This window comes from Haliotis cracherodii, unplaced genomic scaffold (genome assembly GCF_022045235.1).
Source record: "Haliotis cracherodii isolate W230 unplaced genomic scaffold, xgHalCrac1.p SCAF_2, whole genome shotgun sequence".
NCBI classification, from domain to species: Eukaryota; Metazoa; Mollusca; class Gastropoda; order Lepetellida; family Haliotidae; genus Haliotis; species Haliotis cracherodii.
Window position 1 is genome coordinate 69,934,167 of NW_027266275.1, and position 27,758 is coordinate 69,961,924.

The 27,758-nt window shown below is 38.5% G+C and overlaps 1 protein-coding gene across 1 annotated transcript; it reads right to left on the reverse strand.

The window, feature by feature from the left end:
* Positions 1-3,671: 3,671 nt before the first annotated feature.
* On the reverse strand, positions 3,672-26,832 carry LOC139468430 (transmembrane 9 superfamily member 3-like). The gene is made up of 15 exons (XM_071250390.1): positions 26,621-26,832; positions 21,113-21,308; positions 20,291-20,413; positions 17,665-17,825; positions 17,104-17,181; positions 16,469-16,600; positions 10,799-10,965; positions 10,462-10,556; positions 10,096-10,226; positions 9,483-9,622; positions 8,951-9,019; positions 8,213-8,359; positions 7,233-7,316; positions 6,246-6,322; positions 3,672-5,331 (listed from the first exon to the last, which is right to left on the reverse strand). Exons 1-15 carry the CDS (start codon positions 26,699-26,701, stop codon positions 5,264-5,266), a joined length of 1,749 nt encoding a protein of 582 aa, XP_071106491.1. The 5' UTR covers positions 26,702-26,832; the 3' UTR covers positions 3,672-5,263.
* Positions 26,833-27,758: the final 926 nt, after the last annotated feature.

Below are 27,758 nucleotides of genomic sequence, written 5' to 3' on the forward strand. Positions count from 1 at the left end.
AAAAAATAAGACTGAGCAACGTAGCAAATGAAACTGGTTAATGAAACTCAAACCCGGGTTCTTTGAGAACATGGGAGCCATGGAAATGGATCCAGAGACTCGTATAGGTAACTGAATTGTGAGCCCTGAGATATAGAGGATGGAGCCCCCTGGAAGTTAGATAGAAAATCATGCTTGATTGCAGTACATACAGGAACAACTACAGCAATAGTCCAACTATATGACAGCAGGCTGTAATAATGGATTCTGACAAAACAATCCAGTGATTGACATTATGAGCATCGATCTACACAATTGGGATATGACATGTACTAACCAGGTCATAAATGAGGATTAAGTGGTAACAGAATCTCACCCTCATGTCTTTTGATATCAATTACAACACTGCCATCCTTTTGGTGTGCAGGATTCCATGGCCTATTAGAGGATATTTGGGACTCGGCAGTGTGGTACGCATGATGCAAATATAATCGTATTTGGCATGCATATTCACATTTTTAAAAAACAATAAAGGCAAGTGGTGTGTAAACGTCACAGTGATAATCTGCGAGGCCTGTCCAAAATAGGATCTGCCATTAATTGTTAGTACCATGTATATTGAAAGAGTTCATTTCTCATCTTGTTGCAACTGAATAAAAAACTCCAGGATTTAGAAAACGGTGTGAGTCTCTGTGCATATAATCCCCAAGTCATGAAGTTACGTGAGAAGGCACAGCTAACATGTAAGGTGTCTCAAAAAAGGGTCCATCTGTTATCCCTCCCTGATACCACCCCCCCTCTCCCCCCTCCCCCCCTCCCCCCTCCCTTTGGACAAGATCACTCAGATCCAAGATCAACGCTTAAAACTTGGTCAGTATAATGATAGTGGCGTAGTCAAAGGGGGACAACTCTGCCCGGGCACATCATCAACAGGTTCGGTTCAGAGCAAGACGGTAACATTTATCCTGGTCATAGAGCATCAACACTTTATACTGTGGTCCCTAATGAAATCCTGTCTGACAATTAAGGCATGCTAAGGTGAGGTGAGATGGTGTTCATCGATTATTGCAACTTATATAGCTATTTGCAGTGTGTCTACAAGTCCAGACAAATGACGTTTTATAGTGCCAGCCCACAAAGATACCATGCCGCAGTTTAACATGACTACCCCACTTACATACAATAAACTGACTGATCAGTCCTGACCAGATTTGCACCATACAGATCATAATGCACACTGCAAGAACTACTCCACTTAACATTGCTTTACCTGTGACTTTTACTGAACTCAACACCTACCAAGGATATACCATGTTGGGCGAGGATTGTGAAGACGGTTAAGAATACCAGGTACACATTCTTAAATGTGTAATACATGTTACTAATGACCCTCGAATCATGAAATGGATGTATGCTGCTCAAAAGAAGATTAAGAACACCTGATTGTTTGGTAGGGTATTGCCACACACTACCTTCCAACGTGTGGGTGTTCTTAACTTGTTTTGAGTGGTATACATCAATATCAGGATTCAAAAGTCATTTCTAACAAAGAAACCAATATATAATGTTCAATGCTAAAAGTTTGGCATGCTCTGGGACTTGCCGTGGTGCGGTGCGGTGCGTGCAGACTGATGCCAATTTATAGTGCTAGCCCACTGAGATACCATGTCGCAGTTTAACATGAATACCCCACTCAGACACAGCATTCTGACTGAGCCAACCAGTCCATGTTTCAGCCCCTAATGCCGAACACCAGACAGGGTAACAACAAGTACCATCTTTTAACGTCTTTTGGTATGATGCTGCCAGGGATCCAACCCGCTCTCCGGACGGACACTCTACCACTAGACCACGAAGGCAGTCTCCCCTGCTCCAGCTTTCAATACATATATGGTATTAACCATATAAAACACTTCCTGACCAGCTATATAAGAGTCTGCTGTATTTCTTTGTGCATATTACAGATTTTTACAGATAACAGAGCGTAAGAGGGGCATTTATGATTGCAAGTAGTGAGTGAGTGAGTATGGTTTTACGCCGCTTTTAGCTATATTCCAGCAATATCACGGCGGGGGACACCAGAAATGGGCTTCACACATTGTACCCATGTCAGGAATCTAACCCGTGACTTCGGTGTGACGAGCGAACGCTTTAACCACTAGGCTACCCGACGGCCCCTGTTTTGGACTAAGGGAAACTAGTGAAATTGTCTTATGTAAAAAGTGATCAAAGCATGAACTCCCCAGCACTTGCACTGTAAGAAGTGGCAAAAAACATTACAGTCTAAATCTTAGTTTACAAGAATCCTGATCATTATGATTTCAAGTAACTCTCACTGAAAACGTTTGAATTTCATCGATGTTTGTACTAACTTTTTTCCCAACTGCTCAATATCTAAAAACAAATTTCACTTGTGTATGGTTTTAATAAGCGCCACCTTTTTCAATTTTCTAAGTACAGGGCGCTTATTACAATGAATATGGTACAGCTGGTATATTGCTGATTGCAGCATTCTATAATATACATCACTCCACAAGCATCCTATACAACTATACTACTCAACTTTGATAGGGACAATCAGATATATCTATTTAAATATACACTTGACATATGAGAATCAAGTTTCGTGTATTATTTAAAGATGATAATATCGCTATCAAAAGTGGAGTAGTACATATGTTCACCTTTCTTGTAAATTAGGATTACAAAAAACAACAATTCATCATATCTTACATTTTATTTTCTGCAATGTAGCTGAACACTTACATAGCAGATATCAGTAGAACCCATGAGTACTGATGCAACTTTCAGTGTGTAGCATGTCTGTACATAGCATGTCGAGATGAGACTACACCATGGTCCAAAAAAATATGTTGCACATTGCAACATTCACCAAATTAGTTTTCAACCCTTCAGATATTATTGTACACTATAAACATGGTTGAATAATAATCCAAACGTTAAGAACCACTTAAAAAATAGGATATATGTACAGCTGATCATCTACCAAATTATTACATCTCTACATCAGCAACACGTGGAAAGAGATATGAAATGAGAAACGTCAATTTCATGTCAATTTCCGTAATACACAACTGAGCTGTTGAGGAAATACCATGCTGTTGTCAGAACAAACAGTATCAACACCCACGATATGACCGAAGGCCATATAAAATATGATGCCGTAATGAAGATTACACAGGTTCACAATAGCATACAAAGTGTGATCAACTGTCAACAACTGTGACAGCTATGTACAGGATGAATCAGATGCTATCAACGGTGATTCATCCCAATGGATTTGGTCAGACATTCAACCACACATAATACCTCCCACTTACCCCATTCACTCTATGAACATAGGCCTCAGCTGAGATGGACATTAAATACATGATGCAATGTTGGGTTATGGGCACTGAATTAAATACACGCCAGCTAGTATTATGTACAGATCATGTGCATTGTTTGTACAAGTTAGAAAACTTAATAAAGAATATCTAAAAAATCAAAAAAGGTGGTTAATAGCAATTTGACCAGAGCTGATAAAACCAACTTTAATCGGACCATACCAGGAGAACAATTGAGTTGTATCAATTAGAATATCCAATGATTAAATGAAACAAACAAGGACTGACATCACAAACTGATCTCAGCTCTTCAGCTTCTGCAACTTAACTACAAGATGTGGCTCAGTGCAAGTAGGCCTGAATGTTTCAATACTGTGTACAAACTTCCAAGCCTGGATAGATTGATTTAGAAGTCAGTATTTATGGACACTTTGATGAGGGAGAGAGAAAAGAAAATAGGTCGCTTCGTGAACAATATCGTGAAAGAAATGTCTTAGCATTGGGTATTTTGGGAACAGAATTGGAAAGCACATAAAAAGCATACTGTAAAAGAATGTTGTAAGCAGGGCAAGTACAACAGATCTTGGTCCAAGTCTAACAAAGTTTCATACCATACATTGTACCCTTGCACCAAACGCATGCAGGTCATGCAAGCAAGACAATTGAAAAGACGGCAAAACATACTGTCACTGCTAGCATAGGTAAATATTTCAACAAAACATTTCAACTAAAATCATAAAATCATTGGAACTAGCCCTCAACAATCAAACATTACAAACAATTATTCCATTTCCAAAGGAACCGTTGTAATTCCATCCCCTATTTTCATAGTGTGTGCACACTAAGATACACAAACCTAGTTTATAGTCAACATTTTCTCTCACCTCTGAACTCACTTAGATGACCTCAGCACATTGATCAGGTTAAGAAACTAATTTTTCACAACAACCTGTGTCGATATTCTGCTACCATTAAATGTTCAGTTCGCAAGAACTTTTTCTACTACCCCTAACACATTTCTCACATGTGCCCCAGGAAACTGAATCAAAATGATGGTAAAAAGTCAATACATTTTAGAAGACTGCATACTTCATCATATGGTTCCTTCGGAACTGAAGAAATCTAGAAACTGTAATTTTCCAAAAATTGGACAGAAAAACCAAATATTTTACTCTCACCTATCCTGACTTTTCACTTTTATCTAAGAAAGTTTAAGTGAGACAATGACTGTTTTTAAGTCTGTCCTGATTGTCACACAGAAACAATAACATTTGTATCCATCTCAGCACACATTTAGTGGATCAGCTATCACAAAAACTTTACCTTCCACATCATAAAGCTTGGAGAATCTTCATGATATGTTGTATCACAGGATTTCAAAGTTTCATTCCTAAATATATCTTTGTTTCAATAAATAAATTTTCTTATCATTTTTACAAGCTTGCTAAGTAGATAGTTTAAATCTATATACATGTCTTGGTTTTTTTCTGTGGTTTTTATGTGAAACACTACTGCCAAGATAATAGAAATTATGTCAAAACCAACCAAAAGTAACAGCCAACTAAAGCCAGTACACAACTATGAATCATCCCAATATTACAACCATCCCACCAACAGTCTACATATCCATGCATTTATTGTATTATGTGGCAGGAGTGATGGGATAATCCTCACAATGGCTCCCATGCATCAACCAGGCCCTTGTCAACAGCCAGTTGACACTAGCCAGCCTCCAATAAAGTGACAACAACCATCAGCTGAATCTGTGCCGCATGTGGTTTCTCCAGTCCACTCACTCATCCGCTTGTGAAATCCAGACTTGTCTCTACTGACTAAAAGATGCTGTACGTGGCTCTCCATAGGCCTTTCTAAACCTCCCTCCCCGGTGCCAGGCTGTGTCGGTTGTTTGTCCACGGTACACACACTACGAGGTCGTGTTAGTCTATTTTCACTGTAGAATATATTTTCCTCACAAACTGGCTGGTTCCCACATAGCCGAAGGTTCCTGCAAAACATAATTAAGACTTGCATTACAACTCCTTTGTTACAGAGAATGTGGCATATCACATTGCAAATTTTGACATTCCTACATGTGATGCTTGAAAACAATGAATAACCGAACCAAAGGGCACAGCAGAAACACTCTAGTAACTAAACTATTTGAACCAGTATCAAATAAAGTTGCAGCTATTCCTTTATTTCTAATACTTGTGGGCCAATACGAGTTTAGTTTCACGACTTTCTGTTTACTCCATTGCATTGTGAGGATTAAGAAGTGTTTTATTTGTACAAAGGCCACTAGTCCATATACAGTACAAACATTTGAAGTTGTGGTGCATGAAAATGAGGTAATGTCAGGTACAACTTTACAGCTTTACAGACTTTACATGCTTATGTTTTCTTTCATAGCTGTTATACAGGTATTTACATAGTTTTCCTAGTGCTTGTCTACATGGGGATGACAGCATTATTAAAAATTCATACATATTGGGGTGACGGCAAAAGGTTGTCTGATATAGAAAGATTCACTTTCTAAAGTAACATGATATTCAATTCTCTATAACTTGCTTCTCATGTAGGGAAAAACTGTGAACGTACATCAATATCAGGCATTTACCACGTTAGTCTTTGCAACAACAAAATTTTGAAACTTCCAGCTCCATTGTACCCTCTGCAACACCTTAAAGGCTTTTAATGTTAAATATGGGCTATCATGAGGGGATTTTTCTGCGCAGAAAGAAATTATTCTTGACTTGGGGTTACAGACATTTGGTTTAAGTCACGGACTGCAACACACAAGCACAGGTATGGAAGGACAAAACACGATTTGAACCCTTTATTGGATTCTGGCACGAAACTGCACAGCAAATTATAGCATCTCAATTGTTGCTCCCTGTACCCCAACAAATTTCAACTTACCACACATTATCCCAAGGGCAATACTAAACAACGCCATGTACCCGAAGTAGAAGGCTGTTTGAAACAGCCCATACATTCTGCAACAGAAAGAGAACAAGATCACAAACTCATCAGTGGAATAACATTAAAACCATCCTACTCCTAGTGCAACCAACCACAGTCCCACCAAGTCCACTTCTAGCACAATGTTGTTTTGCTTATCAAATCATGCAAAGTATATAGTTATTTTTTAAAAAGGACAAGAAATAAATGTTTTTTACCTGAGCATTAATCAATCTTAGTGTGTATTTTTTTATTTTAATTCATTTGCTGACTATTGTCGAAATTTCCCTTTTTTGCCCGTACTCAGAAATAAAACTTTATGCAAGGACATTTTCCAATATTGATTTTTAAAGCCCATCTCCACAAAAGGAAACAAGAGTCATCAAAAGATGACAAATCTTCCAGCCCCCACAATAGCAAAGGTCTTCCACTAGTTAAAATATGTGAGGTGGTGAGTTGAAATGGGGTTTAACGTCGCGTCCAAGATTATTGCACTTATATAGCGACGTGCATGTACGTCTGTGTTTGTGTGGCTGCTTGTACTAGTCTGGACTGATGCCGATTTATAGAGCTAGCCCCACTGAGATACCATGCCACAGTTTAACATGAATACCCCACTCAGACACAGTATACTGACTCCGAGCTGACCAGTCCTTGTTTTAGCCCCTTAATGCCGAGCGCCAGACAGGGTAACGACAAGTACCATCTTTTACCATCCATGTCTTTTGGTATTACGCAGCCGGGGATCGAACCCCTGACCTTCCGCTCTCCGGGCGGACGCTCTACCACTAGACCACGGAGGCTGTCAGTTAATATATGTACCAGGTTTGGATGAAATATCTTTCATGGCTCTCAAGTTATGCTCTGGAAGTGAAATACGGACACACCAGATGATGCCTGGGGGGGGGGGGGGGGGAAACATGTTTTATGTATCACCATACTTACTTTGTTTTGAAGAAGAAATAATAAAATGAGTAGAGATAGACGTATCCTGAAGTTGAAGCTGCAGCGAGGAAACTGGTCCACTGCCTGAAATACAAAACAGTTGTTCTGTTACATTACACATACAGGAATCGGCTAGACCATGTATGTTTGTAAACTGCAGTACATACGTTCCGTGAGTGAGTATGGTTTTACGCCGCTTTTAGGAATCTTTCAGCAATATCACAGCAGGGGACACCAGAAATGGGCTTCACACATTGTACCCATGTGGGAAATTGAACCCGGGTCTTTGGCGTGGCGAGCATAACGCTTTAACTTCCAGGCTCCCCCACCACCCTGTCAATACATTGACACTTAAGTTGAAAAACACATATCGGGAATGTGATCAGTGCATGCATGCCTGTGTAGAAAACAAAACTTTCTCCCTGTTCAGCAATTATGTTGAAATCACTGATGAATCAGAAATCAGGGTTCAAATAAGTCATCATAACAGGGATAACTAACAAATAATTTTCAATCACACGGCTAAATACTGAATATTAGTAAAATCAAACAGAAGTTATACTTTATTTAAAGTTTTACCAGAAAAGAATAACATGATAAACAGCCATATAAGGCTAAAGTGAAACAGTCATAATAACCCAAGGTGGGTAACTAGTTCATCATAAAATCGGATTATCTCCCTTATGATATCATAAGGTCCTTGGTAGTTTATTTGTTGTTTGACAAGGTACTCAGCAATATTCCAGCTACATGTATATGACAATTGCGTGGAAATAACCTTGCCTGGACCAAACAATCCAGTGATTGATAATGAGCATCAAACTGCTCAATTGGGATAAGATGACATGCGATGAACAAAGTCACCGCACCTGACCACCCTATCCCAGTAGTTACTGCTTATGACAAGCATGGGTTGTTCCAAGACCAAGTCTAACCTAGATATTCACAGGGTTTTAGATTTTTCATTGCTTGAAACTCACCATCGATAGTCCTCCGCATTTAACAAGAAGTAAGTACACACGATGGTGACACACACAGTCACGATGGCTAGTATGACGAACACAAGGAACATGAAGCCATACACGTAGTATATCTTGTAGGCCCAAAATGAGGTGAAAATAAAATACCTGAAAGAGAAAAACAAAACATAAAATCCAGCTCCACCCTAGACTCAACAGTACAGGCTGATCTCTGCATAAATCACCCCTCTCAGACCAAAAGGCTGATATCATTGACAGTCAGAAATCAGGGTTCAAAAGTTAATCTTCATGAAAGGGTGATGTATTCGAGTTTTATAAAAAAAATAATAGAGCAACTGTGCTGTAGACCATGTGAATATGTACCCAACATTTTCAAAATAAACACAGCCAAATACTTTTTGCATAAGGTGATGAAGTCAACAGAGGCAAATATGTATCGAGAGAATTTAAGAGCATGGTCCATACAAGGTCAAACATACCCCAACATTTTTATCAATACTGACTAAATAATGAAACATCCACATCAAAACATTTATCCGAGTGTGTATAATTTAATGGTTTGAATATTGCTCAACATGATGAAGTAACATGTGATGGGTGGGGATGTTGAGGCTTCAACACATGTGGGCTATAAAATCCAAAGTGTGCATGATATCCAAGAGAGGAATGGATATTCCATGATTCGTGTTTACTGTTCTGAATTACTGATGAACATTTTCTAAAAGGGTTACGACTCACATTTCAATAAATATAGAGCCAAATGGCAGCACCCCTCCAAGTACCACGATCACTCCGGGCTCCATGAACCTGACAACAGAACATGAGTGTAAAGAAATACATATACCAGATGATCTTCAAAGTACTTACCTTTCCATTAAATTGGTCTCAATTACAGGTAAAAATCAAACGAGGCTAACCTGAGTCCATATTTTCAAAGTGACATAACCACAAGAAAAGACACAGAAATAACTAGTAACAATCAATTGCTTGAATAGCAACATGACAACTTTAATTACAGAGTAGACCAAATCCAATCTCAATATGTTATGAACCTGTATCAACACACAAACCATACTTCACTCATTGATACCATAGACTTTTTACAAGACAACTGGCCCAAACACCAGAGCAATTTAAACAGTACCTACACTTGTCCACAAGATGTATAAAATCTTTCATTTTAACAGACAGACAAGAACACAATATCATATGAATTCCACTTTTCATTTTTTTTTAAAACCACACTCCTAGTTGAGGTAAACAAACCCACCATTTTTTCTCTGGTATGGGCCTGGGCACCGCATTGATGCGGCAAGGGTAGTTGGGTTGGCCAGCAAGGTTCCTGCCCAGCACTGTCCCCACCAGGGTCAGGGGGAGTATCACAAAGATGCAGATGCAGCTCACAGCAACCTAGAAATACATACAACATCACCACAAACACCAGGAAGTTAACTTATAGAACTATACGAAAGGACAAGTCCTTATCCCATTACTTGTGCGAGATCACTTAAGCTTGATTACAAATTTCATCAGATAACAGTAAAAGGTACATGTCCTCTCCACAAACACATCTATCAGTATTCATATTTAGTGAAATCTCAAAGCATGTTACATTTTTGGGAATACTGGAAATATATTGAGTTATCTACAGGTTTGAAATAAAAAGACTGAAGATATTCAACCTAAGAGCTTAAATCGTATGAAACAACACACATGTATCTGGTTGTAGAGTTCAAATTAATATTTTGCATACATTTGAAAATGGTAAACTTGTTTTAATGCTTATCAGTGACATTTCTGATCTTAGTTTACTCGACTATGCATCAAACTGCCACCTATTTTGATGCAAGTGCTAACAATGAGTGAAGGTTTGTCTGTCTTACCATGGTGCCAAAGGGGATGGCTCTGGAAGCGTGATAGTAGATAGCGATGAAGTTGATGAAGAATGCGGTCCCACACACAAGAGAGGGAAGCAGGAAGGCACTCATTAGCATCTGCTTGATCCACACTTTACCTGGTACACAAGTCAATATACACTATTTAACACTGCTACTTTACTATTTGTATCAGTAACTTACAATGAATAGGAGTCATATCGTCGAAGGAATTGAAAAGCAACCTTTCAACAAGTAGTTATTTTCGTACTTTACATCTTATGATCAATCATTATTCAGGAAACTGCTTAGAAAATCGAGAATCCTTTACCACATGGAAACAAAATGTAAGAATTCTTTGCATGGGGTACTCACCTCCCATCCTGGCATAGAGGCCCCCTCCACAGTAGCCATTGACAGGGGCTGTGGCAGCATACACAAAGATGGCAGTGCTCAGCAGGGACCCCCTCCTGAAACAACCCATTGGTCAGTGAGGTATGTACCTTACATCAGTAACTTACATCAGTACCCACTCAATCTTAAACAACTGTGTGACTCAAGGTCCCATAGACATGTTTAACTTCAGGATGTCTTGTAAAACGAAACCCTGTTATTCCGGACTGTAATTGTTCAGACAACTAAATATTTGTACATTTAATGCTAATGTTGGTGGGGGTTTCTTTAATACATGTAATTGATTGCAAGCACTTACTCTGTGTAGAGTTCGCCAATGATGGCGAAAGTGATGACACAGATGGAGACCATGCCGATGTGATAGCCAGTACCAATGAGGGCGGAGAACATCATGGGGTGTGACGCCGGTCGGAATACATCACCATGAACCTGCTTCCAGCCATACTCATCACCAAGGTCCTTCTCCTGCAAACAACAGTCAAGACTTGACACATCTGCACTTCCTCAGAAACAGAAAAATAGAGAACACCACATCAATCAGCTTTTCAGCATGATAACCATAAATATTACGAAATGGTTTATCTACCCTAGAACCTAATCAGCCCTGTTCAGCAAAGTAAGGTTTGAAGTCACTGACAGTCAGAAATCAGGGTTCAAATGTATTACATCATAACAGGGATTTGTCTTTTCGTTGTAAAATTAATTTGACAATTACAAGAGAGTACAAACCCTTTGCTGAAATAGTTATCTTTTAATTTGTAAATTAATTCTGAGCCAAGTTCAGATTTCAGATTATTTGTCTTAGAGCTAACACACAGTGGTATGGAATTCCAAGACCAGCTTCCCCTCTCTCCATACTGACGGACGTTATGTCAAAGGTTTAGTGAGAAACAACAACTGGACGAGATGACCCTGTTCAGCAAGGTAAGGTTTGAAGTCACCGACAGTCAGAAATCAGGGTTCAAATGTATTACATCATAACAGGGATTTGTCTTATAGTTGTGGAACCATCGCAATCAAGCAGAATTTATTTATTACTACTTTTCTCCAGAATTACTTTAATAATTTATGTTAATTTGATGAAAATAACTTCAGTTTACAATTATCAAATATTTTATGAAATACATTTAGTTTTCACATTTTATGAGTGCGAACAGTGGTGTTAAAAGCCACACCAGACCTGTCCCATCTCAGTACTGACGGACAAGCAGCAGTATTGTAAATTCTAGCTGTCAGTAGATGGGAACAAACTTAAAAATTCTAAATATTCAAAATTTTAACAGAATGTATCCCAATATATCTATCTTTTTCAACCCAGATGCCTCCTACACAAATTATTTTCTCTCTTAACATCTATTCGACACCACATAGTCTGTTGACTGTTGAGTTAGAAATAAGAAAATGATCCAGCCCTGTTCAGCAAAGTAAGGTTTGAAGTCACTGACAGTCAGAAATCAGGGTTCAAATGTATTACATCATAACAGGAATTGGACTTTTAGTTGTGGACCTATCGCAATCAAGCAGAATTTACTTCTTTCTACTTTTCTCCAGAATTACTTTAATAATTTCTGTTAATTTGATGAAAATAACTTCAGTTTACAATTATCAAATATTTTATTAACCACATTTGTTTCCACACCTGACCTGCCCCACCTCAGTACTCATGTACAAACAGCAGTATTGTAAATTCTAGCTTGCAGTAGATGGGAACTAACTTCCAAAAGTTGAAACAAATGCAAAAAAATTAAATATTCAATATTTTGACAGAATTAATACCAACATATCTTGATCTTTTTCAACCCGGATGCCTCCAACAGGAATTATTTTCTCTCTAAACATTCATTCGACATCACATGGTCTTTTGAATGTTGAGTTAGAAATAAGAACTAGATGATGAAGCCCTGTTCAGCAAGTAAGATTTGAAGTCACCGACAGTCAGAAATCAGGGTTCAAATGTATTACATCACAACAGGACTCGAGTTTGGGTTGTGGTAGTTTGTGGAACTATCCCAACCAAGGTGAATTTACCGCTTTCTCTTTTCATCCAGAAATACCTCAATAACTACATTTTTATTTTGTGAAATTATCTCTCTAGTTTTACAAAATTATTTTCTAATGAACAATAGCATTTCATGCTAACAAACAGCTGTGCGAAATGCCACGCCCAACTTGTCCCCTCTCGGTACTGATGGATAAGTTGCAGCAGTTCTACTTTCTAGCTTTCAGTAGCGAACAAAATTCTCTTCAACATGTTGAAACTAACATCAAAGTTTCCATTATTAAATATTTTAACAGAATGAATCCCCATACATCCTGATCTATGTTAACCCAGAAAGCTACACTGTCAAATCAGCTAGCTGTTCCCTTATAATATCTATTTGCCATCACATCATATGTTGAATGTTGAGGTATAAATAAGAACTTGATGATCCAGCCCTGTTCAGCAAGGTAAGGTTTGAAGTCACTGACAGTCAGAAATCAGGGTTCAAATGTATTACATCATAACAGGAATTGGACTTTTAGTTGTGGAACCATCGCTATCAGGCAGAATTTACTTCTTTCTACTTTCCTCCAGAATTACTTTAATAATTTCTGTTAATTTGATGAAAATAACTTCAGTTTACAATTATCAAATATTTTATGAACCACATTTGTTTCCACACCTGACCTGCCCCACCTCAGTACTCATGTACAAACAGCAGTATTGTAAATTCTAGCTTGCAGTAGATGGGAACTAACTTCCAAAAGTTGAAACAAATGCAAAAACATTAAATATTCAATATTTTGACAGAATTAATACCAACATATCTTGATCTTTTTCAACCCGGATGCCTCCAACAGGAATTATTTTCTCTCTAAACATCTATTCGACATCACATGGTCTTTTGAATGTTGAGTTAGAAATAAGAACTAGATGATGAAGCCCTGTTCAGCAAGTAAGGTTTGAAGTCACCGACAGTCAGAAATCAGGGTTCAAATGTATTACATCACAACAGGACTCGAGTTTGGGTTGTGGTAGTTTGTGGAACTATCCCAACCAAGGTGAATTTACCGCTTTCTCTTTTCATCCAGAAATACCTCAATAACTACATTTTTATTTTGTGAAATTATCTCTCTAGTTTTACAAAATTATTTTCTAATGAACAACAGCATTTCATGCTAACAAACAGCTGTGCGAAATGCCACGCCCAACATGTCCCCTCTCGGTACTGATGGATAAGTTGCAGCAGTTCTACATTCTAGCTTTCAGTAGCGAACAAAATTCTCAACATGTTGAAACTAACATCAAAGTTTCCATTATTAAATATTTTAACAGAATGAATCCCCATACATCCTGATCTATGTTAACCCAGAAAGCTACACTGTCAAATCAGCTAGCTGTTCCCTTATAATATCTATTTGCCATCACATCATATGTTGAATGTTGAGGTATAAATAAGAACTTGATGATCCAGCCCTGTTCAGCAAGGTAAGGTTTGAAGTCACTGACAGTCAGAAATCAGGGTTCAAATGTATTACATCATAACAGAGACTAGACTTTGGGTTGTGAAACAAGGATTCTACCATGAATTTAGAAAATATTCGATTTTGATTGGTCAATCAGGTTTCAAATGACAATTAACACTCTGATTGAAACAGCAAATTTGACAGCCACATCACCACGGAAACAAATATTTTAGAAGAGTACTTCTTTTACAGTCAGTAGGCATTAGGGCTGTTACGATTCCCTCGCGTATTCGGTGAATCAAACCGTAACCATTCATGAAATGAATTTGTTATTCATGGCCACTAGAATCGAATACTTATGAATATGCTATCATGTATATTTACATACCCTGTACCTAAATATATCCATAACAACATATTATATGCATAGATTTCTTTCAATGACAACACTCTAATAATATTTAATTTGATAGTATTGTTTTCACTGGCCATTGTCGCATTTGAACAGATACCAGTAGCTGGATAAGTGCAGTATATAAATGTTTAATTTATTAATAATTAACAAACCATGTCAAATAAATCATGATGTTATTGTTTCACTGAATATAATAAATACTACATAAACTGATGACTTGTTATTGTAATTGTGAAAATAATATTCATATTCGTTACCCTATATTCGTGATATGAATCGTATTCGCCTCATAGTGTATTCGTTGCAGCCCTAGTAGGCATATAATAATTATAATAATAACAATACTGTGTTTTCAAAGAGGAGCTATGGTTAATTATATAGAAATTTGAAGCATCATGCTGCATGTTCAGTTCCAAATTCATTTTCGCATGGTTAAATGCACACGTAACCTAGCTCTACATTGAAAACACAGTGGGTTTGTCTCCTAATTTGATGCGCAAGTTGCACTTTTCTACATATATACAGCATGTACAGATGACTTTAGTTAAAGATCACAACATGTTACACTGCAGACATTCACCACTGTGGTGAAACCAACTTGTACTGCACCTGTTGTCACATGACAGATGTGTATTATTGTAAATCCAACTAGATCTCTTCAGGCACAATATTGACCATGTTCACAGCTTTTCAAATGCTACAACATTTACAAGCCCCGTTTTGAAGTCCATGACAAAAGAGGTTAATGTACAGAACTTTGATACAAACATTCAACATTATTTTGAAATAAAACACAATCTGAAAAATCACTTTACCATCTAAAGAGGAAATAAAAATTGTTTCATCATAACATCATGGAACAATAAAACAATGTGAGAACTCAAAATATGGAGGGCAATTCGAATTCATTCCCTACTCATTCTGAACCTATTATTTGCATAATCATTTATCATGTTTATCAAAACAATTCCATATTTCTCTCCAACATTTGAATGGAATTTATTCACCTTAACAAGGAATCAATCCTACAAGTATAACACCATAAAAAGTATCTATATATCCCTGTTCAGCAAGGTAAGATTTGAAGTCACTGACAGTCAGAAATCAGGGTTCAAATGTATTACATCATAACAAGGATTAAAAGTGCAGAATTGTATGTTGCACTCTTATTTCATACACCCTTAAGAAATACAAATCTTGTTCCAAGATGTTAGTCACTAAATCATTATTTGTTTACTGTAAGCATTACATAATGTTTGATAAATCAAGGTTTACGCAACGCACAAATGTTGAGTGAGTATGGTTTTACGCCGCTTTTAGCAATATTCCAGCAATATCATGGCACGGGACACCAGGAATGGGCTTCACACATTGTACCCACACAAATGTTGAGAATGGGGTAAAGGGGATGAAGTTCTGATAAAAACCGATGCATGAACAGCAATTTTTACTTATGCAAGTAGTGAAGTGTCAAGGGGGAACAAATTCCCCAATTGCTTTAACATTACAAGGACATTTTATCTTTACCCGGGCTAGCAAAGCAATTGAGTGCAGTTCTAACCCTGTAAAACCATTGATTACTGCTGTATCATAGTAATAACTGGAAAATAGAATCTTCATATTCACAACACCATATGCCTGAGCCTAAATCATAGGCTGGAGGCAATTATTGGCATGTTTTCCTTGCACATACCATTAGGGCTGGGATGGGTAACTCGAGAACTCGGGTCGGGTGGGTACTGAGAAGGACCCGGGTACCCACAGAACTACCCGGACCCGTGGTTGGTCATGTGATATTTTGTTTAATGACAAAAATGATCTTGAACCATATCGTTACACCACACGTCACTGATGCTGTCATTTCTTTCTGACAATGCACCCAGACATTTATATGTTTGAATTAAGATAAAAACTTCAGTGTATGCATAACCAGATCGGTTTATACATGTTTCTTAATACATTTTGTCCAGGGCTACAGTCAAACTATTCCCAATCGGACATTTTGTACCTATCCCCTGAGACCTACAGTGGGTACCCGGATAGGGTCGTGTAATAGGTGGTAGAATACCCGGGTAGTAAATTTGGACTCGTCCAAGCCCTACATACCATATCATCCAAGTCCTCCTCCTTGCTGTATCGGGCGTAGTCCTTGCGCAGCGTCCTCATCAGGATCATGCTGACCAGACCCACCAAGAAGATAACCATCATGAAGGAGTTGAAGATGCTGAACCAGTGGATCTGAAACACACACACACATGCAGTGTAAGCTTGGATCACAACTCTGTTGGCAGTGTTCCTGACATCACAGTGGCCACCAAGTGCTGAGCATGGTCAGCTTGTGGGAAATCAGAGTTGGGTCATCATGTTGACAAGCCAATACTTTAACCACTATGCTAATGACACCACTTCGAGGCACAGGGAGCACTAGGAGGCAATATCGAACTGTGAAGGCCTGGAGTAATTGAAACCATGCCAGACAAAACATGTGGCAGATAGCTTCATCATCAATAAGCCATAAATCAGCTTAGAAAGATTCTCTTCATCAAGTTCCTTCCCACACACAGGGACAAAATTCTAGAATATAAAATCATAAAGTTCTTCTGATTGTAAAAGTTATTTTTCAATACTTAACATAACAATAAGAACTTGCAATTAAACTTATTATTGAACATTGTTTTTCATGAATCTTCTTGACCTGGCAAGAATGACTCTACAGTGAAGAGATGACAGATATAACTTACCCTGTGTTGGAAGAAGTTGGGGTCAAGGTACTTGTCAAATCTGTCCTCAAACTTCACCTTTGATGTGTGCCATTTCACCTAAATCAATACATAAAACCTGTTACATTTTGTTTTGTTTGTTGTTTAACGCTGCTCTCAGCAATATTCCAGCTATATCACAGCGATCTGTAAATAACTGAGTCTGGACCAGACAATTGGGATACGATGACATGCATCAGCCAAGTCAGCGAGCCAGACCACCGAATCCTGTTAGTCGCCTATTACGACAAGCTTAGTCGCCTCTTATGGCAAGCATGGGTTGCTGAAGACCTCTTCTACCCTGGATCTTCATGGGTCAAATAAATAATCCTTGTAGGTGCATGTGTTGTTTTAACATTACTTTCCTCTATCTGGTTGTACTGGTTAGACATCTATGTCTGTAGACTAAAATGCTGAATAGCGTAATTACACAGATGAAAATTTGAAAACAAGAATATCTCACTGGCACAGTGTTTATCATACACATCTAAATGTTGTCAAACTCTTAAAACCAGACTTATATTTTCATAAACAACTCCTTACCTCATATGTGAATGCAATCTTTTTGTTGGGAGCAAGTTTAACCTTAGCTTCACTTGTCAGATTTACATCAACTATTTGTTTAGTGTTGTAGCCGATGTCAAACTTCTTGTGTGTCCAGATATACAGACCATCTGTGTTCTCTTCGATCTCACCAACAATGCCTGTGGACGGAATCAAAAAGTTAGATTGTGGCATTCTTATCTGCAAGTTCACATGGGCCGATAGCAAACGAGAATGCCAGTCCTGGCTAAAATGTACCGATCTCATGATTGCTTATAATGGATCTAAAACTGTACGACACCCGTTTGCGTACAGCCATACTGACAGTGATTTGTCGCACAATAACTTAAGATGTGATCTTGTTACCCAATCACAGATAAGGTCTTCTGACCCACCATTTTAATATATTATCAAGTAAGCATTCGGAAAATCTCAAGAGCTTACATGAAGTTATTGATGTATGTTGAGGTAGCAACAATGTCATCAAAACATCCCTATCGCAGTGTCTATCATGCATCTTATAATTGGCTGACATTGTGCGCTATTTTGAGAACAGGGATTTCCTATAGAAAGCAACAGAAAATTGACATGCCCCTTTTTAATCTGTGTGATTTCATGTTTACAGCGATTTACAGGATAAGATATGCATTTACATTGGAACAGGGGCCATCAACACTCAAATGAACCTGTCCCAGTCATATTTTATGGTTCAATACCAAGTCAATGGAAAGACTGCTGTGTGCCTATTGCATGGTTTAACACCGCACTCAGAAATATTTCAGGAGCCTATAAATAATCCAGTTATCACAAGACAATCCATTCTGATAGATTGTTATTGTGAGCAATGATCCACACAGTCAGGGTACAATGACATGCAATCAATCAAGTCATTGCATCTAACCAAACGATTCATTTGTTCTCTTAAGCCCAAATTCTAACCCAGCCTCCCTACAGGGGTCTAGCATGGACAGTAGCAAGATAAGCGATTAACATAAGGCCAAAACAAAAAAATTAGTTGCTCGATTATCATCCCCACCCGACTCAAGACAAACAATCCTGAATATGAATTAAATTTGCCCAAGTGAAATGTTCAGATGGTCATTTCATGTTTTCGACATGCCGCAAACTGGTCTATAACTGACTCTCGCCTGCTTGCTATGGCTGTCAAGATGGTACTCACTACTTTGAAAATACGAGAGGGTGTGCAAACCATTAAAAACTGGGATGTCTGTCCTTTGCCAGAGTCTAAGACTGGAAATTTTCAACAAGTTTGCTTGTGGGAAACTTGACAAGTTAACCTCAAGTGAGGATCAATTCACAAGCACATGAGTACAAGTTTGGGCAGGGAAAACAGGTTTGACACATATACATCCACATGCTACTGATGAAAGCAATGCTTTATTATCTTTGTTATTTCAGTGAGTGAGTGAGTTTGGTTTTAGCTATATTCCAGCAATATCACGGCGGCGGACACCAGAAATGTTCTTCACACATAGTACCAATGTCGGGAATCGAACCTGAGTCATTGGCACGACGAGCAAATGCTTTAACCACTAGGCTACCCGACCGCCCCTTGTTATTTCAGTCATCTGTTGCTCATACCAACATGACCAAGGTGTTCAGTCTTCAACTTTACCAGCTCCCCACTTTCAAAAAAAAAAGTGGATGATAATCTAGCAATAAACTTATTATGGCCTCAGATATACTGACTCAGGCTATCTGGCTTGTGCCAATTACTACCCAAAGAAGAAGTACACAACAGCTGAAAATAAGACAGAATTTCTAAGCCAACTATAGATCACAGATGCCATGCCAGTTATGAAAGCATCCAGTTTTTATCTTATTTAACATAATATGACCACAAGCTCCTGCTCAGAAAGAAATAATTTGAGATCACTGATGTTCAGAAATCAGGGTTCAAATAATGCTACATCATGACAGGGCTGCTGTTTCATTTCAGTGGTATGGCCTACAATTCAAGCATATTGACCCAATTCATTATTAATCCACCGAACAGGATCTAGGGGAACTGTTGATTATACAACAAGTGAAGTCTGCATAAAACATCAACAATGATCAACTAATCCACAGTACGTGTCCTGTCAGTAAAGTGAATACAAACTAACAGCTGGAGGAGCCACATATTTACAGCATATATTACCCCTTCCTGTCAGGAGACAAATGACATTAGGAAACATTTCATGAATTTATTAATTATTTTCTAACATTCTTTTAATTCTAATAAATTTGAAAAATAACCATGACACTTTTTTATGACAAATAGTTATGTCCTAGAAAATGAAGCAATCAGAAATCCTGCATATTAATACAAATCATAAACCAAAGTAGATATTACTGATGCTGGATGGAGAATGCAGTGTTTGCAAGATAAAACTTCATGATACAGATTCATAGGAACATTACCATATTTAATGTGCAAGGTGAATTAATGCTGAAAGGTACAATTAAGTTATTGTCAACAGTATTTCTATCAGTGCCATATGTCACATTTATGTCACCATATGTCACCAGCATTTGCTGCATTGTGGTAGACATGAAAACTGATGTTGCAAAATATTTTAATGAATAAATCTAATATAGAAGTCTTAATTTTAACAGTTCTTACCCCAGATAGGGAGATCATCAATGTACATCTGGTACCAGTAATGGTTCTTCACAGCATAGCTGAAGGCTTGATATTTCTCCTCGGACAAGTCCACTGAGCAGTATTGGGTTTTGGTCACATCAGCTGTCGTCCGAAAGATTTTCATCACTTTATTCATTATGTCATAACCATGGAAATAGGATGTTTTTTTCTTATATCCAGGATTTCCCTGTTCAGAGTAACTTGATGCAAATCACAGAAATTCAGAAATCAGGGTTCAAAAAATGAAAATCATCACAGGGAAAAAGTCATTTGCATGTACAAATTGCAAGCAGAGAACTTGTACACAAATCTAGTAAGTAGTAAGTACTGTTGCACGCGGCTAGATGGAAAAAGACTCATTACAAACAGCAGATTTTCAGAAAATGTTTGTTGTTTAACGCCGCACTCAGCAATATTCCAGCTATATGACAACAGTCTGTAAATAATCAAGCCTTGGCCAGACAATCCAGTGATTGACGTCATGAGCATCGATCTACACAATTGGGATACGATGACATGCATCAACTAAGTCAGAAGTCTGACCACCCGATCCTGTCAGCGGCAGAAACTAACATTTTTGGTCTACTAGTCCTTATAATGATAACATATATCAAAACCCCTAAAAATTAGCAAATTTGTACTAGTCCTTAAGATACCTTAACTATTAGCTAGTTTGGCAAGGATTACAGGACTAGCGCCAATTTCTAACGCTGCCTGTTAGTCGCCTCTTATGACAAGCATAGCCAGAAAAAGAAATTACAAGAACACAAAAGAAAAGACAAGATGAGCCACAACACTTACCCATGAAGTCGATGTCAACCCCACTGAACTCCAGCTCAACTCCAAGCAATGCCTCACCAAGGGTTTCATGGTAATGACTAATGCTCTCCTTGGGTCCGCGGCAAAATGGGAGAGAGTAGTACTCGTATGTCTCCTGGCGATTGTGATAGGGGCCCACAGTGTTCATCCACAACACAACCTCATCAGCCTCATTATACTGAAATTAAGGAAGAAACAGTTCAGGACACAGCATGTACATTTACCCTTATGGTGGTGCAGTGGATAGAGCATCTGCCCAGAGAGTAGAAGGACATTGGTTCCCCATCCATGCCATACCAAAAGACATTAAAAGATGGTATTTGTTTTTACCCTGCCTGGTGCTTGGCATTAAGAAGTAAATTAATTAGTGATCGGCTTGGAGTCAGTATACAGTGTCAGAATAGGGTATCCATTTTTAAACCTATTGCATGGCATCTCAGTGGGCCAGCACTAAAAAAATGGCATTTGTCCAGATTAGTACAGATAGACACACAATGTTGAAGGCGACATGAAACCCCCTTTCGCCTCATCTTCACCGAACCACTTGTCAGGGCACTGGAACTATATTGTGTTAGAATAGTCGTACATGTATTGTGTAAGAATACCACTGAAATAGTACAGCAATAATATCAGTGTCAAGGCTTACATCCCCCTCTCCTTAAGTTCGGCAGATTACTACTGTAAGTTCTTCAGGAGTAAAGGCAGGTAGCTATGAATACAGATAGTCTCATACAAAAACAATGAATATTTTCTGACATCAATCCAATGGTGAAATATTGATGAGAGACGTTTAGGGTCTTATTAATGTCAACTATTGACTTTTAACCATGTTCAGGTATTGCTTTCAGCCTATTGACAAGTTCAGTGCAGCATGTGCATTGGTGGTTAATCAAATGCTACACCCAAAATCACAACATCTTGAAGCTTTACCTTGGCATGTCATGACTGGGTAAAGAATCATGGATTTCCTCAACAAGAAGAAACAATACTGGTTTCCTCTGATGTAATGTTTTGTTGATGTTTGTTATTTTATGGATGTACAAAAACATAATTGTTTAGGAAATGTGTATCCACTTTGTTCTTGTCTCCTACGACAACAAAATACACTGCTTCTGTTTTTGAATTCGAATTGAAACAGATGTTTTTAAGCAATTTACTTGATAAACTTATGTTTAGAAAATGACAGTCAATGACTTGTGCATTTTGTGTGGGCAGAATGTTTCTGCAAACAATAATATTCTGTTTGGTTAACTGAGCGTGTAGGGTGTTACGCCTTTAAGCAGTATTGCAGTTATATCAGGTGTTTCAGCTTAATGTGAGAGGATTGGTTTGTTGTTTACAGCTGCACTCAGCAATATGACGGCTGTCTGTAAATTATCGAGTCTGGACCAGACAATCCAGTGATTAATATCATGAGCATCGATCCACGCAGTTGGGATCGATGGCATGCATTAACCAAATCAGCGAGCCTGACCACCTGATCCTGTTAGTCAGCTTCTTAGCGAGGGAGTGAGTATCGTTTTATGCCGCTTTTAGCACATCTTCCCCAGGCAAGAGAGTTAACTGACCATAAAAGTCCAGCTTCCACCCTTGCCGAACTAGGCTGGTATTATGGAGTTAGATTTTGGCTGGACTAACAAGTCTATGCTTAGTCCAATCAAAATCTCACACCAAAATCGAAATCTGGTTCGTAAACTGTCATGCAGAGTTCGGTCGATTGTAGGATTTGCACAGCATGTGCACCAACAACTCTTTGTCAACAGATATTTTCCAAATCTTTTCTAGTTTCTAATCAAGGTGCTCATGTGATTTTATGCACTTTCATGAAACACACGATCTTTGGTATGGTGCTCACAAACCTAGAAACATAATCTGACAAAGAGAAGTAGTCCACAATCATAGGTTTCTGGCATGCCCAAGGAATGCAACCACACACAGCAAATAAGACGACTTGGTCACCCCTGCCCTTGTTTGGTCTAGTAAACTTATCCTACTACAACCCATATCACAAAAAAATCACATTAAAGCTACTGAAAATGATGCTAGGAGCCATGTTGGGGCTAATAGTAGCCTCAAAGATTTTGGCACAGACTACACATTTTACATCAGTGAGTGAGTTGGGTTTAACGCAGCTTTTAACATTATTCCAGTTATATCAGTCATGCTAATAAGGTCTCAGACAAACACGGGTATGGTGCTGACAAATCTAGAAACATAATCGGGGCAAACCAGGATTCGAACCCACAATCATAGATTTCTGGCGTGCCCAAGGAACGCAACTCTGCACAGCGAATCGCAGCGCCTTAGACGACTGGGCCAACTGGACCAACTGTGTTTCAGCCCATTGCGATATTCACTTAGTTACATTCTGAAAAGCTTCTGCATAAATTGGGAGGCATATAAAGCAGACGAAGATCACCGGTGGACATATTGCTGCCAGTATGGGTAATTTGACTGCTGTCTGTATAGACAATACATTTAATGGATGACAACATCCTTATTCTCTTATGATGCGATGTTTCAGTATACATGTATATGCAGGACTCAGATCTATGGTACGACACTGATCCGTGGTGGATTCTCATGTCTATGGTACACATTGGAGATTTCTCAGATCCAAGACAGATTCCACAATGAGACAGATATTGGCACATACTCAGATATATCATATCATAGTAATTATTGACAATTTCTATAGCGTTAAATGTCACAGAGATCCATATTATAGTGGAAGACTCTTGATCAATGTTGTAATTTCTCTGGATTATTTCTATCATTTCCCCTTTGCAACAGCATCGTCGGTGCAGGGATAGCATCTCCGTACTTTTCTTAAAAACATTCCTCGAAGTTTCATTGTAGAAATAAGTTTCGCACCATCCTCTCATTTTCAGGTGTTAATAAAATCCTGATTATTTTCACACTTCCCCACTGTCGGAATCAGAGCATTACACGAGAAGCTTCTTGGATTTTTAAAAAATCATTTGAAAATGATTCGGCTTTAGGGTCTTTTGATATTGGTTTCTTTCCCTCTATTTTCTGTGGTGTCCGGCCCCATTGTTTATGACTGATTGCTGTGCCTATCGGTAATAGATGTTGAAATTACATTACGTCATCACAGGCAAGGAGTTGTGGCATCACCTCAAACGTGGCGGCATATAACAATTGAACTGATTGTCCATTCATGCAAACATGACGTCATATAACAATGAGAATCTGCCACGGATCTGAGAATATGCCATGGATTACAGTCCTGCCATAGATCTGAGTCCTACATATATAGACCCTATTAGACCCTTATACCATTGTCAAGGATTTTATACTGAAACATAGCATCATAATAGAATTAAGAAGTTGTCATCCATAAAATATCTTGTCTGTACTGTTACTTATCAACTTCTAAAAATCCAAGAAGCTTCTTGCGTAATGCTCTGATTCCAACAAAGGGGGGGGGGGGGGGGGGGGGGGGGTAGTGTGAAAATAATCAGGATTTTATTAACGCCGGAAAATGAGAGGATGGTGTGAAACTTATTTCTACAATGAAACTTCGAGGAATGTTTTTAAGAAAAGTACGGAGATGCTATCCCTGCACCGACGATGCTGTTGCAAAGGGGAAATGATTGATCAACATTTATCAAGAGTCTTCCACTATAACATGAATCTCTGTGACATTTAATGCTATAGAAATTGTCAGTTAATAATATGATATGATATATCTGAGTATGTGCCTATATCTGTCTCATTTGTGGAATCTGTCTTGGATCTGAGAAATCTCCAATGTGTACCATAGACATGAGAATCCACAACGGATCAGTGTCCTACCATAGATCTGAGTCCTGCATATACATGTATACTGAAACATAGCATCATAATAGAATTAAGAAGTTGTCATCCATAAAATATCTTGTCTGTACTGTTACTTATCAACTTCTAAAAATGTCAAAACAAAACAAATCAAACAGTTCATGTTGATTGCTGTCGGTCCATTGAGGAATACCAATAAAGGGATAGAAACTAACTGTTTTAGTCATCTAGTTCTTATACTGATAGCATATAGCAAAACGCTAAAAAATGGCAAATTTCTACTAGTCCTTATGATACCTTAACTTTTGGGCAGTTTGGCAAGGACTATAGGACTAGTGCCAATTTCTAACGCTGCAATACCACTGGGGTATAGTGCTGATAAACCAATGATCATGATCTAGAGACTCAAATCTGCACAGCAACACCTTAGACCACTGGGCTTGCAATTCCCTGTTATTCAATGTTCGTTTTCTTTGTTGATCAATACTGCACTAAGCAATATTCCAGCTTAATAAGACAGTGGTCTGCAAAAAGATTTGAGCCTGGACCAGACAATCCAGTGATTGACATGAGCATCGATCCACGCAACTGGAAACAATGACATGGATCAACCAAGTCAGCGATACTGACCACCTGATCATGTTAGTTGCTTCTTACGATAAGCATAGTCACGTTTTACGGCAGTGGGTGCTCAAGACCTATTCTACCCCGGATGTTCACGGGTCTCTAATTCAATGATGTTTGACAGTAGAAATATGTCACACAAATATGTTAACAATAATGTACTTGTCACAAAAATAATGATAACCTTACAAAGCAAACATTCTAGTTACCTGAAGTATACCTTTTACACCAGTGAACATATTCATTCAGGCAAATGCCTAGGTCTATATTTTTCCCCCATTCTCAGTAGAATTTAATATTTTAAGAATTATGATGAAGGTGTCCTGTGACCAAACCAGTAAATAGTTAAAAATAAAATATACACAGCTAGATATATAAAAATATGCATTTTGAAAGCACCCCTAGCTCTGATCGTGGGAAAATGTGTACACTAAAGTTGAAACCACTATGTCTAACCTATTCCCAACTGATAACTCGTGATAAGTAGGTTACATCTGACATTTAAACTGTATGGTTATGTTTTAAAACATAGCATGCAGTGCATAGAATTTATCCATGCAAGGTGATGTTATTAAAAGCAGTGTTAACATGACAGGAGTTTTGTTTAGCAGGATGTAGGCCTAGTTGTTATCATGGCCTTATCATAGCAACAAAATGTCCACGACAGCACAATTCTTGGTGTTGCCGCAAAGTCATTGAATTTCCCTCAGACTAGATACTAATACAACATGAAGAGCATGTCATCAAATGGCTAAATGACAAAACAACGCAACAGTAATGACAACATTGGGATTCTTCATAAACACATATTTTCTTCCGATGACGTTTCCCATTCGGCGGATGTCAAGGATCGTCTGTTGACAACACAAAAATACAACAGCATTTGTCCACATAAAACTAATCATTTGTCAGCTTACTCGATGATCAAAGTCATACCAGGTCTTTATTTGCACTACAAATCGAGTAGTAAAACATCTGCTGAACTCATCTGAACGACGCAATTCTGCATAAAATGCCACATATCACACAAACGTATATCACCGGCAACCGATTAGCATTACTTACTGTATGGTCGTGTTCGTCGCATCCAGCTTGATATATTACAACTAACACTAGTATGGCGATTTGGAAAGGTTTAAGCAACATGCTGAAAATATTTTGGGGAGCAGATGACACAAGACAATCGCGATATATACAGATTTTCTTAGCTAAAACAACCGATCCAAGTTGACAAATATGGCCGCCTCCATAGGCCACGTAGACTCCGCTTGGTGGCACTGTTCAGGGGAGCTCACTCTTCTCCTTCAACAGTAAACAAACATGAATAAGGCATGTCTTGGCACGTCACTCAAACAAATTAAAGCGGCCAACTATATCCCACCGTCAAAAGATAAGATGGTAGATCTTTACAAAGCAAGCCCTACAGCTTTCCCGTAGGCACTGCATAGATAGACTGCAATGTCAACGTGTCATATTTCTTTCACAGATCTATATATGAGCTGGTAGATAAGTGTGTGTAACCATGAAAAAATATTTTAAAATGTTATTTATTTTATCCACGTGAATGAACACTTTTTTCGCAAGTTTGATTTCAAGTGGATATGTGCTGTTACCAAATTTCCAGATTTAGCTGTCTTGGTGCGCCCTGGGCCGGCTTAGGCTACTTTTTATTTGCCCCGTAGGTATATAGGATAGATTCGGTCCTTATGTAATAACTTAGGCTGGTCGTAATTATTCGGTAAGAGTCTGAGACGGATCGGATGGTCAGCCTCGGTCGATAACAAGGTCGATTGAGTTTCATTGTACGAGCGGCAGTGGGGTAGCCTCGTGGTTAAAGCGTTCGATCGTCACGCCCAAGAGCCAGGTTCGAATCCTTGAATGGGTACAATGTGTGAAGTCCATTGCTGGTGTCCCCCGCCGTGATTATTTCACTCATCTCTATAAAGCTTTCAAACTGTTCAATGATCTGTTGTGAGGTGAGGTGAGGTGAAATTGGGTTTAACGTCGCGTCCAAGATTATCGCACTTATATAGCGACGTGCATGTACGTGTGTGTGTTTGTGTGGCTGCTTGTACTAGTCCGGACTGATGCCGATTTATAGTGCCAGCCCACTGAGATACCATGCCGCAGTTGAACATGAATACTCCACTCAGACACAGTATACTGACTCCGAGCTGACCAGTCCTTGTTTTAGCCCCTTAAT

What these genes read in the sequence shown, in the direction of transcription:
- LOC139468430 (XM_071250390.1), bottom strand. Translation starts at nt 26,701, where the DNA reads ATGTTGCTTAAACCTTTCCAAATCGCCATACTAGTGTTAGTTGTAATA. An exon ending in AGGAGGACTTGGATGATATG is followed by an intron (nt 10,966 to 16,468) that starts GTATGTAGGGCT and finishes TGTTGTTTGCAG; the next exon opens with GAGAAGGACCTTGGTGATGA. An exon ending in GGCTCTATATTTATTGAAAT is followed by an intron (nt 8,360 to 8,950) that starts GTGAGTCGTAAC and finishes TTTCTCTTTCAG; the next exon opens with GTATTTTATTTTCACCTCAT.